Below are 16,364 nucleotides of genomic sequence, written 5' to 3'. Positions count from 1 at the left end.
AAAAATGGCGAAGAAACTGGCAAATGCGAAATTTGAGACTCTTCAGCTTCATGCTGGGTACGCAGGAAATTGTATATGATGCGATTTGATGCTAACGAATGATGCAGTCAATCTCCAGACCAAGGGACGAATGCATTAGGTGTTCCCATTCACCCTACCAGCGTATTAGCTATATCCCCTTGACTAAAGCCTGTATCAGGCCATGGCTGATGGATTTATTCGCAATAGAGCTATGTTTTCAACAGCACGGCGCATGGTGCAGCTCTCTTCGGCTTGAAGGAGAAAGGGTTCGTCTATAGCCGGATGATGAATGTAAGACCTCATAGCTATGTTCGACCTAGTGGAATGATAAGGAGCTAATGGGGTCACATATAGCCCACGAATAGTGTCCTGGAGAAGCGAATTGCGAAGCTGGAGGGAGGTGTCGCTGCTGTGGCAGCATCTTCAGGCCACTCTGCCCAATTTCTTGCCATTGCCACCATTGCAAAGGCTGGCGACAACATTATCGCAACATCCTTCCTCTACGGTGGAACGAGCAACCAATTTCGCAACTTCTTTCCCAATCTGGGTATCACAGTGAAGATTGTCAACGGCGATGATCCAAAGGAATTTGCCAAGTTGATCGATGAGAACACTAAGGCGCTATATATCGAAAGTATCGGCAATCCACGAGCGAATGTTCCAGACTTTAAAGCGTTTGCAAACTTGGCACACGAAAATGACATACCATTGATTGTACAATTCTTGATCCCCGGTGGCGGAAAGAGCATTTTGAAGCTTACTGATTTCCCTTGTCTTGAATTCTAGGTTGACAACACATTTGGTTGTGGCGGATATCTCATACGCCCCATTGAGCACGGCGCAGATATAGTAACCCATTCTGGCACCAAGTGGATTGGTGGCCATGGGACGACTATTGCGGGCCTCGTTGTTGACTCTGGCAAGTTTGACTGGAGCAAAAATCCCAAAAAATTTCCTGCCTTCAACGAACCATCGCCTAACTACCATGGACTAAAAATATACGAGACATTCGGCCGCGCTTCTTTTGCGGTGCGCGCGCGAACCGAGATCCTCCGTGACTTGGGATGCGCACTCAATCCCTTTGCTGCATTTTTGCTACTTCAGGGCTTGGAGACCTTGTCGATTCGAGTCGAGAGACATGTTAGCAATGCTCTTGCATTGGCGAAATGGCTAGAGGCCAATGATCATGTGTCGTGGGTTTATTATGCCGGTATGCGGGACTCCGCCCAAATAGCTTACGGATTCCCCAATGGCTTACATCTATGTCTCATTTCTTATCTTTAGGCCTCGAGAGTCATCCGTCGCATGAGCTTGCAAAGAGATATTTCAAGAGAGGATTTGGAGGCGTAGTCTCATTCGGCATCAAGGGGGGAGCAGCTGCCGGAATCAAAGTCTTGGATAGTTTCCAACTTGTTAGCCACGTTGCCAAGTAAGTTGCCCAGTTTTCTATCCTAGACCTACGGAATCTGACCAAATTTTTCTATAGTGTGGGAGATGCAAAGTAAGTACGCCGTCCAGGAAACAGTATTTTTTACTAACCCTGGACGAAAGGACGCTCGCCCTTCATCCATGGTCAACGACGCACGAGCAGCTGAAGCCGGAGGAAAAGATCGCAAGTGGTGTTACAGAGGTCTGTTTTTCTTACTAATAGGTAAACTGTCCTGTTTTGATCCTCGAAGCTAACTCAATTGTAGGACCTGATCCGATGCTCAGTCGGCTTAGAGCATATCACAGATATCATTGCCGATTTCGAGCAAGCCTTTGCTGCAGTAGACCGTGATGTGAAGAGCAAACTGTAAAGTTGTATAATATGCCATCAGTAACAATAATATACGACGTATAATTGATATAAACTGTAACATTGAAAATATAGTAGGAACCTGATAGCGGGCCAATTCCGCGCTGACCAACTAACTGGTGGGGATGTCGTCATCCCCACCAGCCTGTCTCACAACTTCTTCAATATACACAGAACACCGCTGTACACACACCAGCTTCGATTCAAGACGGTTTACCATGTCAAACCAAACGCAGGAAATCCATCAGCCAGGAACCGCAGATGGCTGGCACGGCATCATCAAGCCTGACGGCGAATTCCAGCCCGAAGCGGGGCGGTATCATCTGTACATTGGTAAACAACCCCGCGACGTGCTTTCTCGAGCTGGTCTGACTTGTCGCAATTGAAACCAAAAGGCTTGTTCTGTCCATTTGCCCATCGCGCCAATCTCGTGCGCCACTTGAAAGGTCTGCAGGATATTATCGACATATCGATAGTTCGACCATATCCCAAGGGTGACGCGAAAGGGTGGCCAGGGTGGAAATTCCCTGCAGACGAGCATGAATATGAGGGCGCAACGGTCGACAAGCTCTACGGCAGCGAATACTTGCACGATGTCTATTTCAGGGCTGACAAGGATTACAAGGGGCGGTATTCAGTGCCGCTGCTGTGGGATAAGAAGACCAACACTGCTGTGAACAACGTACATATTGACACCCCCGACTGCAAAGCTTGCCATATTTGCCTTGAAGACTAACCGTGAGAGTGGCATGAAATAGGAAAGTCTTGAACTATTGAGATGGCTTCCTACCGCTTTCAATTCCCTCATCTCCCCCGATCTAGCCAAACTCGATTTGTACCCTGAGCATCTCCGCCCTCAGATCGACTCTATTGGCGAATGGATGCAGAAGGACATCAACAGTGGTGTCTACAAAGCCGGTTTTGCCGATTCTCAGGAAACATATGATAAGAACGTTGTCCCCGTGTTCGCTGCGCTGAACAAAATCGAGCGTGTCATCTATGACAACGGCGGGCCTTTTGTCTTGGGGAAAGAACTGACAGAACTTGATATCCGACTATTTGCCACTGTGATTCGGTTCGACCCGGTGTATGTCCAGCATTTCAAATGCAACCTGGGGACCATAAGACATGACTATCCGGTGTTGAACAATTGGCTGATCCACCTCTATTGGCGAGTGCCTGGGTTCAAGGAGACGACCGATTTCACACATATAAAGGAGAATGTAAGTGCGACCTCTCGAGCTAGTTTACGTAGATTACTAAGAACAAGCAGTATACCAAGAGCCACTATGACATCAACCCTAAGGCCATCACGCCGATGGGTCCGGTGCCGGATGTTGAGGACTACGTGCCCATTGAGTGGAAAGATCTCAAAGTGGGAGGAGTGAAACTTCCAGCCGTGCTGGCATATGAAGCTAAAATATAAGCTATGTAAATGTGGTGGTTGATGTAACTTTGGTCTCAAAATATAACATTGAAATAAAGCTACCTATAATGGCTGTATCAAATGGGGATGAAGGTTTTGAGCAACGTATAAAACACGGCATGTTCATATATTATGCGATTATTTGACACTATACGCTACGTATCTACATATCTATGGTTTTTGGCCGACCACGACCAGCCTGTCGAATGCGTACATAGCGCCCTTGCGCGACTCTACTGAAGCTGCTTCCATCACTTCCCTAATCTTCGGTGATTTCTCCGGGTCCGATTCTCTCAGCCTGTCAGCGAGCATCTCGTGTATAGGCAAGTTGCACCAGTGCATCGCAATGCCTGTATGACCCTTTTGTGCCTGCCAGTCCGTGGTGATATCTAGGAAACCCTCGTTTTCGAAGCTTTCTGGTAGCCCCTTGACCCAGGCCGGGAAGAGTCGTGCCTCTTTGGGCATAGTTTGCTCCCAAAGCTGTACGAGATGATGCGTAGATACATTTGATGAGGCGGTGTTGATACGGAAGGATAGAACATCGACGTCGCACCACTGTAAATATCCGCCAGGCTCTGGTGATGTGTCAGTCCTCATCTCGATCGTAGAGGGGCGAAACTCACTCAATAATTTCTTCAGTTTCCGCAGTAAAAGTGTCGCGTCGTCTTCAATCACAAAGGCGAAAAGGCGAAGATTTACAATGTCAAAGGCCCCGACGAGATCATCTGGTACGTCTGTGAATACACTCCATTGCCTCAGGGTCAGGTTTTCTGGGAGCCACTCTCGAGGCCCAACTTGTGTAATGTCGGCATCTATGCCAACGAGCTCCGTGGATGGATCGAGTTGCGGCAATAGATCTAGTAGCCAGATCCTGGAAACTGTTAACGCTGGCTCCGGATTGTTCTGATGCAGGTGTGTGTATACCCAGTTCCTGTGCCAACGTCTGCAATCTTCAACGACTTTTGATTTCGTGGGATCTTCGGATGTAGGCTGTATCCAAACATATCTTTCCAGATGTAGTGCTGAAGATTGAGTCTTCGTCCACGATTAACCATACCCTATCATTTTAAAGGAGGTACTCAACATACCGATTGAAGTCGACATAATCTCTAGAAAGAGGATATTCCTCGGGCATTTTTGAATTTTTACATTCTTGACCTCAGCATCAGACGGGCAAATTTGGCGATTGTAAAATTTCCGGGACTACGGACCAATCCAGCATGGTTTCGCATACAAAATTTTGGACCAATAGAAAAACTAAACCCTCCTTATCCGGAAACTTATGGATTAATATAGGTGGAATCCGGGGGTCGAGTGTCGGTCGTATACGGAATGCGCAGATGGATGTATACTAACCGAAATCCGAGTCTTTGTACGACCTCAGCTGCGCAACCAGGCGAGTCAGGCGATTGCGTAGGCATTAATACTTACTGAAGACGGATTGATTTGAAACCAAACCGGCCAAGCATCTCTTCTGCGTAACACTCTTGCCTAGTGCATAATGGATCCACTGTCGGCCACGGCCGAGATTGGCTGCTGATACGATGATCATTGAAACAAAGTTTTCCGTTAGTGGCCTGTCCCGGGAATATCGTACGATTGGGAAAAGCCGAAGTGAATGAAACCGAGCAGGGAATAAAAAATAGCCCGGCAAGGCAGTGAGCCTATGGTTTTTTCTCCGGTGACGCTTGAGGACACAAAGAGAGCATACCCTATCAAGAGGGATCGAGGGAGGGAATATAATTTCCATGAACCCGGACGACGCCAACTCTATTGTTTTTGAAAGAACCGTATGTTACAGAATGGAAATACCCCAAAAGAAAACATCAATGGTCTAAGCACTTCTACACAACCGTCCCTCGTCATCTGGTGTCCACGCTTCACTACCCACCGCGGTATTAGCAAAGAATAGGTCTTGAGGATCATATATCTTCTTGATGCGGCGCAACCGGTCGTAGTTGGCACCGTAGAAGGCACGCTGCCAGTGGTGCTGCTGGAGGTTTGCTTCATTCAGATAAGCACCGGTCTCGGGCGCCACCGCTGTCAGCGCGGGCACCGTCACCTGGTTGAGGTAATCATCGCCAGCCAGGTTGCTGCTCAAGGACGCCTTGAAGTCCCACGGCGCGAAAGCCAGGATCTGCACGAGGCTGTCACGCCACGCGGGCAACACGGCATTGGAGGACGGATCGTTGCCCGCAACTGAGTGTGCTGCGTTGATTGCGACGCCTCCTGTCTGGTACTTGCCTCCAGGTTGCACGCTGAGCTTCAGCGCTTCCACAAAGTCTAGGTTTGATGCGGTGTTCTCGAGTACCCTGCGTGGGATCAGTCGTCCGCCAATAGAGACATCGACGATGTTGATAAACGGAAGACCATTGGGCAAGGGTCCCAGATGGTGGTCGAAATGCTCCAGATATGTGGGAAATGAAGTGATAGAGGTGCTTATCGGCACGCCGAGTTCATCGATCTTGGACAGAAAAGGCTGGAGCAGATCCTGCACCTCATCTGCACTCTTTCCTGGTGCGGTCAGAGGAACGACCACAAAGCTGGTGTTGGACAGAGAGAAGAGAGCGGTGCTTCCAGAGTCCACCATATCGGGGACCCAAGCAAAGAACTCTTCGACCGCTTTCCAGAACTGGTCGTCTGTCGTGTCCGTCTTGTTGAATTGGAGAAATGCACCCCCGACGATGCCGTCCTGGAAAGCTTTCATAGTTACCGAAATGACAACACCGTACGTGCCGCCGCCACCTCCGCTCAGAGCCCAATAGAGATCGTTGTTCTCGGTGGGCGAAGCGATAAGGTGCGTTCCATTAGCGGTGACTACATCCCATTCGAGAACCTGGTCTGCGGCCATCCCATACGTTGAGCTCAGGAGGGAATGACCACCCCCCTGAAGAAATCCACCAGACAGGCCAACAGTGGCACAGGCACCCCCCACAATACGGAGGCCATGAGACGCCGCTGCTGTATAGGCTTCGAAGGCTTGAACTCCGGCTGCAGGGTCTTAGTATATCACTTAAGAGGGTAGAAGTTCATGCTACTCACCTCCCATCTTCATTGCAGGTCCAGTATATTCTGTGCTGGAATAATTGAGGAATTCCATATGCTTCAGGTTATGAGTCCAAAGACCCAGAGACCCCTTTCCAGTCGACTTCCCAACGTAACTGCAAACGATTGGTTATTAACTGCAGTTGTATATATAAGGGAAGTAAGCTCACTCATGTCCAGTATTCTTGATAACCACACGGACATTGTGTTTCTGTGCGAACTGCAGTGCTTGTGAAACATCCTCGGCAGAACTGATGTTGGCCGTATAATCGACGTAATTGCCGAGCGTACATGGATTGGACGGAGATGTGAATGGGTCACAGCTCTTATTCTGCCAGTAGGGAGACATGATCTCAGATGGATGGGGATATCTGGTCTAGGATTAGTACAGCCCAATTCCAATCGTGAGGCACTGCAGGGTCACACGTACTGAGTTTGAGGCAGCGACCACGCTTCTGCTAGAGAATTGCATGCTTCCTCGTCATAATATGGCTTGTGGCACACTGATGCGAGGGGGGTTGTTTTGATTAGTCTTCCGTGTATGGTACGATTTAGTTGGGACCATGTGTGGAGGTCTGGCCAACAGTGATTTCCTGGGATGCAACGACAAGTGGACGTTGAATAGGTTGAATTCTGCGCCACTGCCAAAGGAAGCAGGAGCAGCGAATGTACGAACAAGTGACGAATCTTGACGGACGAAAACATCCTAGAATACAATGAGACAACGAAAGAAGTAGCTTAGGCACAGTGGTAATGGCATTTTCATCTAGAATCGAACTCCTATTGCTCCCTATTAGTACTCTACTCCTTCTGTTCCCGATCTGCCTTCTAGAATTCCAGAGTCAAAATGATTCCTAAGAAAAGTGTGCAGCCCCCAAGTGGAGGCTGAACTCGGAGTGCCTGTCAGGCGAAATACAGATCATTGACGATATATAGGCTTACTTCACGAGAGCTACGACAAGGCTGGATGCTTCAGGACCCTTGACAATGGCTCTTATCGCTGACAGGAGAGATACCTATTATTAGACATACAGAGGGACTCATTGCCCCCATCTGTACACTCGGATCTATTCATCATGGCCTCCAAATCGCTAGCCCCTGAGACTCGGGCAGACCATGGCGTGGCTGATGACGAAGAGCGCTCCTTGTCTGTTGCCTGATAATAGCGAGACCATTGAAGAAGGCTCATCAGATCGCAGCTAAACGTGGTGTTTCCAGCCAGTTACACAAAGTCCATCTGTAACGTAATCGGACACCGAGCTGGCTGGGACGGAAATGAAACGGGAATAAAGTGATAGAGTCGACAAAGAACGCGTAAATGCGGGAGGCTCACCGATGACGTTCCTGCTCTCAACGCTTCTGCCCCTCCCAACATCCAACAACATCCAACTACCTGCATCACACACGACAGTCAGGCTGAATAACACAATAGTTAGGCTACCCAGGTGCAGTTATATGCAGACTCACCCGCGAGCTGGAGGTTTCTCGCCGCTCTTCACGTCGACTTCACTACAACACTTGAAACTTGAAACTTGAACATCTCGCCATGTCATCCGCAGACCTTCTCATCACCGGTGCTACCGGCTTCATTGGCTTCAAAGTCCTCCTCGGAGCCCTCCAGGAGGGGTACACGGTGCGAGCTGCTGTTCGCTCCTCCGAGAAAGGCGAAACACTGGCCTCGCACCCCAAGATCACTGCGTCAAACAAGGCGGACAATCTGTCCTTGATCGAGGTTCCAGACATCACCCGCGACGGCGCGTACGATGAGGCTATCAAAGGCGTGACCTATGTCATTCACCTCGCGTCTCCTCTCCCCTCACCATTCCTAGACCCGCAGACTGGCATTTACGAACCAAACATCAAGGGTGTCAGCACCCTCCTGGTCTCCGCATCCAAGGAGCCATCAGTGAAGAAGGTGGTCATTACGTCTTCAGTCTTCGCAAACACACCCTTCCCTCCCGACCCCAGCCAGGAAATCACAGCCGAGACCAGGGTGCCGGACCTGCCGGGCCCTTTTGACTCGATCCTCCCCGCATACAGTGCCGGCAAGATCGGAGCGCTGAACTTCACCGAGCGGTTCATCAACGAGAAAAAGCCGTCCTTCACCGTGGTCAATGTCTTCCCCGGTTTCGTCTTTGGCCGCGATGACCGGGCCCTAGATGCCAAGGAGCTCTATGCTGGAACCAATCGCATCCTGCTAGGAGCCATCACTGGCCAGTCTGCCCCTAACCCTATGCCAGCAGGCGCCACCCATGTGGATGATGCTGCCAAGGTGCATCTAGCTGGATTGAAAGAGGGCATGTCCGGGAATTTTGGTGTCACCACGGTCCACGACTTCAACGATGCTTGGACCGCCGTCCAGAAGCACTTTCCCGAGGCTGTTGCGGACGGCACATTCAAGCAGGGAAATCAGCCGACTGTACCCGTCAATTGGAATGCGCATCAGACCGAGATTGATCTGAACTTCACTTTCAAGACGTATGAGGACATGGTTGTTGACGTTGCCGGCCAGTACCTTGAGCTCTCTGGCAAGAAGGCTTAAATCTGAGTTTCGCCCATTCGTTTAGGCTGAAGCCACTGAATTACATTTCTTCTCATCCTAATCAAAATGAATAAAATTAACGGAACTCGTGCATTAGCTTGGTACTCCATATGGCAAATTGTTCCCCAAGATTGATGTCCGTCAAATATGACAAACAGACCTTGTCTGTCTTTTTCTTTGTACAGCTACGCAAATACTCAATTGATGCCTATCATCACTCTCACGTATTGGATACGGGCAAATAGTATCAGTTGATCACTTGAAAAAATTCATATAACCCTAAGAGTACGAATTGCTCCAAGCAAAGAGCATTTACTTCCTCTTCTTCAACACCATATCCATCTCGCTCTGTCTTGTGAGCCAACCGCCAGAGACAGTCCAGTCCTTGTCTGGATTGGCCAACCCAATGTCAAAGTTTCGGTAGAGCTCAACAACGATCTTGGTCAGCTGCATCATGGCGAGGTTCTTGCCGATGCAATTTCTGGCTCCAGCTCCAAACTATCCACTGTTAGCGCTTACCAAATCTCTAGCCATGTATGAATGTAGTAGAGACTTACCGTGAACATGTTCGTTCTCATCCTCGTCACATCTTTGGGGTCGCTATCGATCCATCTCTCTGGCCGGAACTCATGTGCGTCCTGGCCGAAGATCCCCTTGTCGCGGTTGACCACCCAGCAGTTTACTCCGATGATGGTGCCTTCGGGGATATACTGTCCGTGTAGGGTGACACCGCCCTTTGGGCAGCGGCGTTCGAGAATCAAGCCGGTGCTTGGGTGGATCCGGAGAGCTTCGTTCGTTACAGCTAATCTTGATAAACGGTCAGCTTCAACAGTATGTTCCATGGAGGTATATTTTGGGAAGACAATGGGACGATAGGGCTGCTTACACGTATCTCAACGGTGTGATCTCGGTGTACTTGGCCGGGTGAGACAGTTTACCTGCGGTTTCTGCGTCATCAATCTCCTGCTGCAGCTTCTTCTGCGTGGCGGGATTCTTGGCGAGATAGTAGACCACGGCTCGAAGCGTGATGGCGACGACGTCGTGGGCAGTTACCCTGCATGATATATTAGAACAAGGCGTAATCCTGTGCACCCTAGGTATATCTAACATACACGTTGATATATGCTGCTGCAATGACATCTCTAATCGTAAACTTCTCAGGGACAGACTTGTGCAAGGCCAAGAAAAGGTTCAACATGTCCGTTGACTCGATCGGGTTGGCCTCGCGTTTTTGGACGAGGTCCAGAGCAAACTATTGTTGGTTAACCAATTAGCTTGGCCAAGTTCCGTGAAAACTTACATTGAACAGCGGGTTCTCCTTCCTGGTTCCGGTTGCAAGAGCCTTGACTTTGGCCCAGGCTCGTTCGATTGTGGTGATCTGACCCCACTAGATGATATCCATCTGGGTCAGTGTGGATTGCAAATGGGAGAAGGGAACACATACCACCGCGAAATACATCATCTGGTCATGGTCTAAATGACAGATTCCGTCAACATCGGTGCCTGACTCCATGAAGCCTAGCATCTGAGAGAAGTTGACGGCACCTAGAGAATCAAAGGCGTAGTATTGGAGCCAAGCAGCAAGATCAACAGGCGCCGACGCCTTGGTGCCGATTATTTCATTCATCTTGGAGATAAAGAGCTTGGTGCAGTCGTCGAGATGGAACTCGAGGCCCGCAACAGCCGTGATTGTGTACAAGGATCCCATTGTGCGTTTTAACGCTGCATGATACTCGGCGTCCTGGGTCGAGAAGACATTGTGCAGGTCTGTGCCTTCGAATCGCGGTTGCAATATTCCGTATATACCGGACTTGGTTCAAGATATCTATTAGCAAATAGGTAAAGCAGATAGAGTAGTTAGTATGAAATTACCTTGGTGAATCCGCTCTTGGATCGATGCACAACCTGTATGGACTCTGCGCTCGAGGCGGATATGTGGTTCGGCCCGATTCTAACCAGCGGACCATGCTTTTCGTGAAGTTGAGTGTTAACAAATGGCATTTGCTCTCGGCGGACTATGTCCCATTTCCAGAGACTTGTGATGCTGGCCAGGAAAGGGCCGGGAATCTTATTGAGCCCATGAGAATAACGAGTGTGAATCAAGTAAACGAGAAACAAAGTCAGGGCCGTAGCAATGTAATCCACGATGATGGAACGGCCAACGGGAAAGAGAGGTTGCTGTATCGATTCAAACATGGTTGACAGGTTGAGATTCGTAGTTTCTTGCTAAGTTCAAAGATGGACAGGGAAAGATCAACCCAGAGTAGACCGTTGTTCGATATTGAGGCTCTTAGCATCAACTTCCCATATCACCTACATTTCCGTCTTCGGCTTTGATAAACCCTCATCGCAGCATCTATATCGTACAGTGCCGAGCTGATACCCATGTCTTTCAACTGCATAATCTTACACGCCATGCTGGGGGTGATACAGTGGCCAAATCGGTGTCCCGGTCCGACTACGTTGCAGCCTTGTCTTTGATGATTGGCCAACTCTGCCTGCCACCCTTTCTGGCACCTTGCCTCAATTTTAGGAGTCAGCTTTATGTTCGGCAACTATCGTGTGGGGTTGGTAAGTAATAAACATCAATGTGAGACTCAAAAGTGCTGAAACGTGCATATGCATGTCGCCCGGCGAGGCTTCAAGATTCGTCTCGGTCTCCGAGGAAAGTAATCATCCCTAAATGATGAATGGTTTCGAGGCAGTGCCACTTGATATTCGTCCAGTATAATTTCATCCTTTATCTGCCTTCCTAAAGCAAACTTTGGGTATCATTGCATGGGCTGATATGTGATCGAGGGCAAGGATCCAGTGATGCAGGTGCGGCTCGGTTATTAACCATACTGAGGGGGTAAGCAGGTCGAAGAGAGGATTTGGCCATGTTGAAATATCCTCGTATTTTGGTAATTTCATTTTAGAGTTTCCCAAAGTGTCATTTGAGGGTACAGTACTTGAGAGTTTGCGGTGTTGAATTATTTGGTGGAGCTTCCACAGGCGAGTACTCCGGTACATCGAAGCAACGTACGAGGGTATGGTCATGAATTTCAATTTTGGAAAGCGTACGCAACGTCGAAAATTGATACAGGGTTCTAAGAACTGGTTTCACCACTTCAATTATTTCAATTATATTTTGTTAAAAAGCGCTAGCCTAGTTAAGTTCTCATGTTATAACGATCTATATAGCGGCTATGAAACAGTCTCTTTGAAAGCTCCAAGGGAGTAGCCCTGTTCAAAGCTGCCTAGTTTTGACTGCGTCACCAACATATCCATTTCGGTCTGTTTGGTGACCCAATTACCGATTACGTGCCAATCTTTCTCCGGTGCAGCAAGCTCAGCGGTGAAATGACGATAGAACTCAGTGATGAATTTGTGAATCTGCATCATAGCTATATTCTTCCCTATGCACATACGAGGGCCGGCGCCGAACTTTCCTCCGCATTAGCTAGCCTGGACGAAACAGAGTCGTTAATGATTTAGGGTTGGGCTTACCGAAAACAAGTTTCTCTTCATCTCCTGAATGCTGTCTTCGGGTCCATCCAGCCATCGTTCGGGTCGGAACGTCTCTACATCTTCTCCGAAGATTTCGGTATTACGATGAATGACCCATGGGTTTACTCCCACGATGGTTCCGCCAGGCATGTGGTATCCATCAATCCGGGCACCCTCTGGCGGTGTGACACGCTCGTTGATAAGACCTAAATTTCCATGGATACGCAAGGATTCGTTGATGACGGCTCCTCTAAACAGGGGGGATTTAGTACTTGGACACGTTTCAAAATCTGGAAACCTACAGATAAGGCAGCTTCACGGTCTCCGTGTAGGGTATTGCATCCGTGGGGCGATACTTCGTTACTATGGTCGCGAACTCAGCACGGAGCTTGTCCTCGACTCGAGGAGACCGACTAACATAGTATAAGATGGCCCTGAGCGTAACAGCAAGTACGTCGTGGCCGGCCATACTAAGGCAGTTCTTGTCAGCAGTTTCTTTTCAAGTTACCAACGATGGTTCACGGAACCTACAGGTTGATGTAGATTGATCCTGTGATGTCTCGAATCGAAAGCTTGTCCGGTTGAGCTTGCCGGAGCTCTATAAAACTGTTCAACATGTCCCGGGTCTGGGTAGGCTTTTCGAGACGTTGCCGAATTGCGGTAATGGTGTACTACAAGGGAGGGAATATATGTCAAAATCTGCCAGCTGGCACGCTCTCATCTATGAGGAATCTTCCAACCTGTAGTACCGGATTGAGCTTCTTCGCTCCCCAACGGGTCTCCATTAATCTTCGCATCACTTGGAGGAAAGGCGCTTGGCCGAACTATTGAGCTAAATTAGTTCTTTACCATAACAGCAGCGTTTTTTTTTTTTTTTCCAGGGTGGATTACCAATCCAGTCTTGATCAGTACCTTGTCAGAGCCTTCAATCATTCCATTGAAATCTCTACCGGTATCCAGAAATCCGAATGTCTTGGAGACATTCAGCTCCCCGAGGCAATCAAACGAGAAGAGATGGACCCATAGGGACATATCCACATTGGTCGGGCTATCACCCCGAGTCCGATTTCTCAGCTGATTTGTGAACATTTCCACACAAGTATCAATTTTGGATTCTAGGTCAAGTACGGCAGCTTTCGTGTATAGACCACCAATCGCCTTTTTGAGTGAAGAGTGGTAGTTGACATCTCGCACTGCAAATAGATTCAGCAGCGGGCTGCCTTCAAACGGGGCTGCTGTTGGCTTGTAAAAATCGGACTGTTCTTGGTATAAGTCCATCAACTTTGTAACATCAATTGATACTGCAAGATTTTCTCACTTTGGGATATGCCTGTCTCGATCCATGTATGATATGGAGTGCCTCGGGGCTTGAGAATGAAACGTGCTTTGGGCCAATTCGGACAACTGGTCCATACTTCTGGTGTGCAGATATGTTGCGCCGTGGCATGTCCTCGTTGTAGACAGCCAGGATCTTCCAGAGATTACAGAAGCTTGCAGAGAACGGTCCGGGTATGACATTGAGACCACCATGATAGCGAGTTCGCAGAAATTGAACAGCCAAGCAGATTGCACAAAGTGCGGACAATATCAGAGACGCGTCCATGTCTAGTTCTTGCTGGTTTAGACTGTCGTTTAAGACGGTGTAAGTTGTGATAGCAAAATCTCTTGAAATAAAGTACTTGGATGTATGAATTATGTTCTCTGCCTCCACTGTTTTGGGTTGGTGCCTAAGCGGTAATCTATAGATGCTACCTGATAACATGGATGCCTTCCAAATAAGGAATGTTCAGTGATGCTCTTCTACAGCCTGATGCAGCCGAGAGTATGTCATGCACAGCCGACCGGAACTGGCTGAGGCCGTGAGTCGGACACCCTCCATCATGTCTGCATGTCAGACGAGAATACGAATGTCGGTCAGTAAATATCTAGGACTCATATCCGACATTCGGAAAATATAACCATCCCCGGGATGCCTCTTTCATCTACATACTGTTCAGCCGCAGCAAACAATTGATTTCGAAGTATGTGATAGGGAGAAGGGTTTTGTGGTATATCCATATGCTATATACCGTTCCAATTGGTCGTAATGGTAAAAGCAAGCCTATGCTTAACTTAGCTATTGACTTCTGGCTTCCCAGAAGTTGAAAAAGGACTCGAAGTATGCCTGTCTGAGTCTCGGCAAGTTCGAACGCATAATATCAAGCCGTCTTTCAGTCCCAGCTATTCAAATACTTGTCTATTATACCTGATTTGCAATCCTTCGTCGTGGAAATAGCTTTTGACTTGTACCCATGGCTCAGACTGCACATGAAGAAAGCCCCGAATTACAATTCGGGCGTGATGAAGTCGCCTTACAAGGCCATTTCACAGACCTTGAACGTCGAAAGCATGACACAAGAATCACTCGCTACCCTGAGCTTTCCATTTGGCAACGGGTGAACTCAGAGCTCGACAGCTTTGAGAGCGTTCACCATCGCTTCTGGTGGACTAGTCACACCGGAAAAGCGCTTGCTGTTCTCCTATACCATGCCCGATACCCAGCAGACGCGCAGTATCGGAACCTGAAGTTTTTCGCCGAAGCCGTGGCTCCTCACCTTGGCATTTGTCCGGAACTCGCGGAGAGTGAGACGCCCATATGGCCGAGCTTCATGACTGACGATGGGACTCCGGTCGAAATCAGCTGGGACTGGGGCACAACGGATGCACCGCCAACGATACGATACTCGGTCGAGCCGATCGGGTTGCATGCAGGCACCTCCGTTGACCCTGGAAACTTGAGTGCTGGGCCTTCCTTTCAAGAGCAGCTGGCTCGCTCACTGCCGACGATGAGATTGGAGTGGTTCCATCATTTCCAAGCCTTTTTCGGCATACCCAACATCAACAGTGAATTTCGTAAGGATACCAGAGACCACAACTCTAGCATCTTCTACGCTTTCGACTGTTCAGAAACCGATATCACGCCAAAGGTGTACTTCTTCCCCAAGTCGAGAGCAAAAGCATCCGGCCAGTCGAACCTAGATGTGCTCTTCCAAGCTATGCGTACGGCTCCTCACGTCACCGAGGGAAACTTCAAGGCAGGTGACATGCTCCACGCCTTCTGCTCCAATGTAGGCAGCACACTGCTGGAACACGAGATGCTAGCTATTGATCTAATCGATCCGCTGCGGTCACGGCTCAAGATCTACTTCCGATACCGTGAGACCACTTTCAACTCGGTCATCAACATCATGACGCTTGGAGGTCGGATCCAGAACCCGAAGCTGTACGAAGGCCTAGTTGACCTGCACCGGCTGTGGAACGCGCTCTTTGGCGTGTCCGCAGTAGGCCAGCCTCTGCGTGCAGTAGAGCATCGAACCTCCGGAATCCTCTACAACGTCGAGTTCCGGCTCGGCGAGGCACTGCCTGTGGCGAAGATTTATCTACCGGTGCGGCATTACTCTACCAGCGACGAGGCGGTTATCCGTGGATTGAACGACTACTTTCAAGGCCGGCAGAAGGGAAAATACATGCCCGACTACATCAAGGCGATGAGTACACTGTTGTGGGTGTTTGCAATATTCTTTTATTTTCAGTCATTCGTTTGGAACATTCTACTAAAATATTCATGCAGTACTCCGCAGTCAATGAGAGAAAATGCAGGCGTGCAGACGTATGTTGGATATGCGATTCGGCCAGATGGCACAGTACGGGTGATTTCCTATTTCAAGCCTCAAGTACCAGTACACTTATTCGAATCCGAGGGGGGTTCATAGCCATTTTTCCACACAGATCCAAATTCAGAGCCGCGATGTGTTTGCTTCCTGCACTATTAAGCTTTAGGCTGTGTGTGTGCCGAGCTTTCGGCGTGAATATCAAGGTAGCTGCGGACTTGTAGGCCCTTGAAGTTGCTCTTCCTTTCGACCTCACCCCGGCACCAGCCTATCATCAATAATATGCTGAGACGATGGGCTGCAGAGTTGCAATCATCACTGGCGTGTTTTTGGACCAATCGGCACTGCTGGATGTAGTATCTCCATGTTCGGAAAATTCACCATTTTTGAGAT

General features: G+C 48.9%; 6 protein-coding genes across 6 annotated transcripts; 3 read left to right on the top strand and 3 right to left on the bottom strand.

Annotated features, from left to right (window-relative positions):
* Positions 1–4: 4 nt before the first annotated feature.
* Positions 5–3,245, top strand: TRUGW13939_02560 (uncharacterized protein; the record flags this gene model as incomplete). The annotated part of the gene is made up of 13 exons (XM_035485753.1): positions 5–57; positions 108–162; positions 229–312; positions 376–735; positions 808–1,231; positions 1,306–1,450; positions 1,508–1,522; positions 1,573–1,651; positions 1,716–1,816; positions 2,016–2,152; positions 2,215–2,501; positions 2,578–3,042; positions 3,093–3,245. The coding sequence occupies 13 exons, from the start codon at positions 5–7 to the stop codon at positions 3,243–3,245; spliced, it is 2,358 nt and encodes a 785-aa protein (XP_035341646.1).
* Positions 3,246–3,416: 171 nt separating this feature from the next.
* TRUGW13939_02559 (uncharacterized protein) lies at positions 3,417–4,380 on the bottom strand (the record flags this gene model as incomplete). Its single annotated transcript, XM_035485752.1, has 4 exons — positions 3,417–3,820; positions 3,869–4,116; positions 4,170–4,280; positions 4,334–4,380. The coding sequence occupies 4 exons, from the start codon at positions 4,378–4,380 to the stop codon at positions 3,417–3,419; spliced, it is 810 nt and encodes a 269-aa protein (XP_035341645.1).
* Positions 4,381–5,079: 699 nt separating this feature from the next.
* TRUGW13939_02558 (uncharacterized protein) lies at positions 5,080–6,639 on the bottom strand (the record flags this gene model as incomplete). Its single annotated transcript, XM_035485751.1, has 3 exons — positions 5,080–6,236; positions 6,288–6,406; positions 6,461–6,639. 3 exons carry the CDS (start codon positions 6,637–6,639, stop codon positions 5,080–5,082), a joined length of 1,455 nt encoding a protein of 484 aa, XP_035341644.1.
* Positions 6,640–7,836: 1,197 nt separating this feature from the next.
* On the top strand, positions 7,837–8,832 carry TRUGW13939_02557 (uncharacterized protein; the record flags this gene model as incomplete). The annotated part of the gene is made up of 1 exon (XM_035485750.1): positions 7,837–8,832. One exon carries the CDS (start codon positions 7,837–7,839, stop codon positions 8,830–8,832), a length of 996 nt encoding a protein of 331 aa, XP_035341643.1.
* A 312-nt stretch (positions 8,833–9,144) lies between these two features.
* TRUGW13939_02556 (uncharacterized protein) lies at positions 9,145–13,924 on the bottom strand (the record flags this gene model as incomplete). Its single annotated transcript, XM_035485749.1, has 14 exons — positions 9,145–9,330; positions 9,390–9,639; positions 9,719–9,886; positions 9,945–10,084; positions 10,133–10,219; positions 10,277–10,642; positions 10,705–11,058; positions 12,028–12,258; positions 12,322–12,571; positions 12,624–12,791; positions 12,853–12,992; positions 13,062–13,145; positions 13,213–13,578; positions 13,640–13,924. The coding sequence occupies 14 exons, from the start codon at positions 13,922–13,924 to the stop codon at positions 9,145–9,147; spliced, it is 3,075 nt and encodes a 1,024-aa protein (XP_035341642.1).
* A 688-nt stretch (positions 13,925–14,612) lies between these two features.
* TRUGW13939_02555 (uncharacterized protein) lies at positions 14,613–16,073 on the top strand (the record flags this gene model as incomplete). The annotated part of the gene is made up of 1 exon (XM_035485748.1): positions 14,613–16,073. The coding sequence occupies one exon, from the start codon at positions 14,613–14,615 to the stop codon at positions 16,071–16,073; it is 1,461 nt and encodes a 486-aa protein (XP_035341641.1).
* Between the last annotated feature and the right edge of the window lie 291 nt (positions 16,074–16,364).

This window comes from Talaromyces rugulosus, chromosome II (genome assembly GCF_013368755.1).
Source record: "Talaromyces rugulosus chromosome II, complete sequence".
Taxonomy (NCBI): domain Eukaryota; kingdom Fungi; phylum Ascomycota; class Eurotiomycetes; order Eurotiales; family Trichocomaceae; genus Talaromyces; species Talaromyces rugulosus.
The sequence above is the reverse complement of the archived record's forward strand: the minus strand, read 5'-3'. Positions and strand labels throughout refer to the sequence as shown.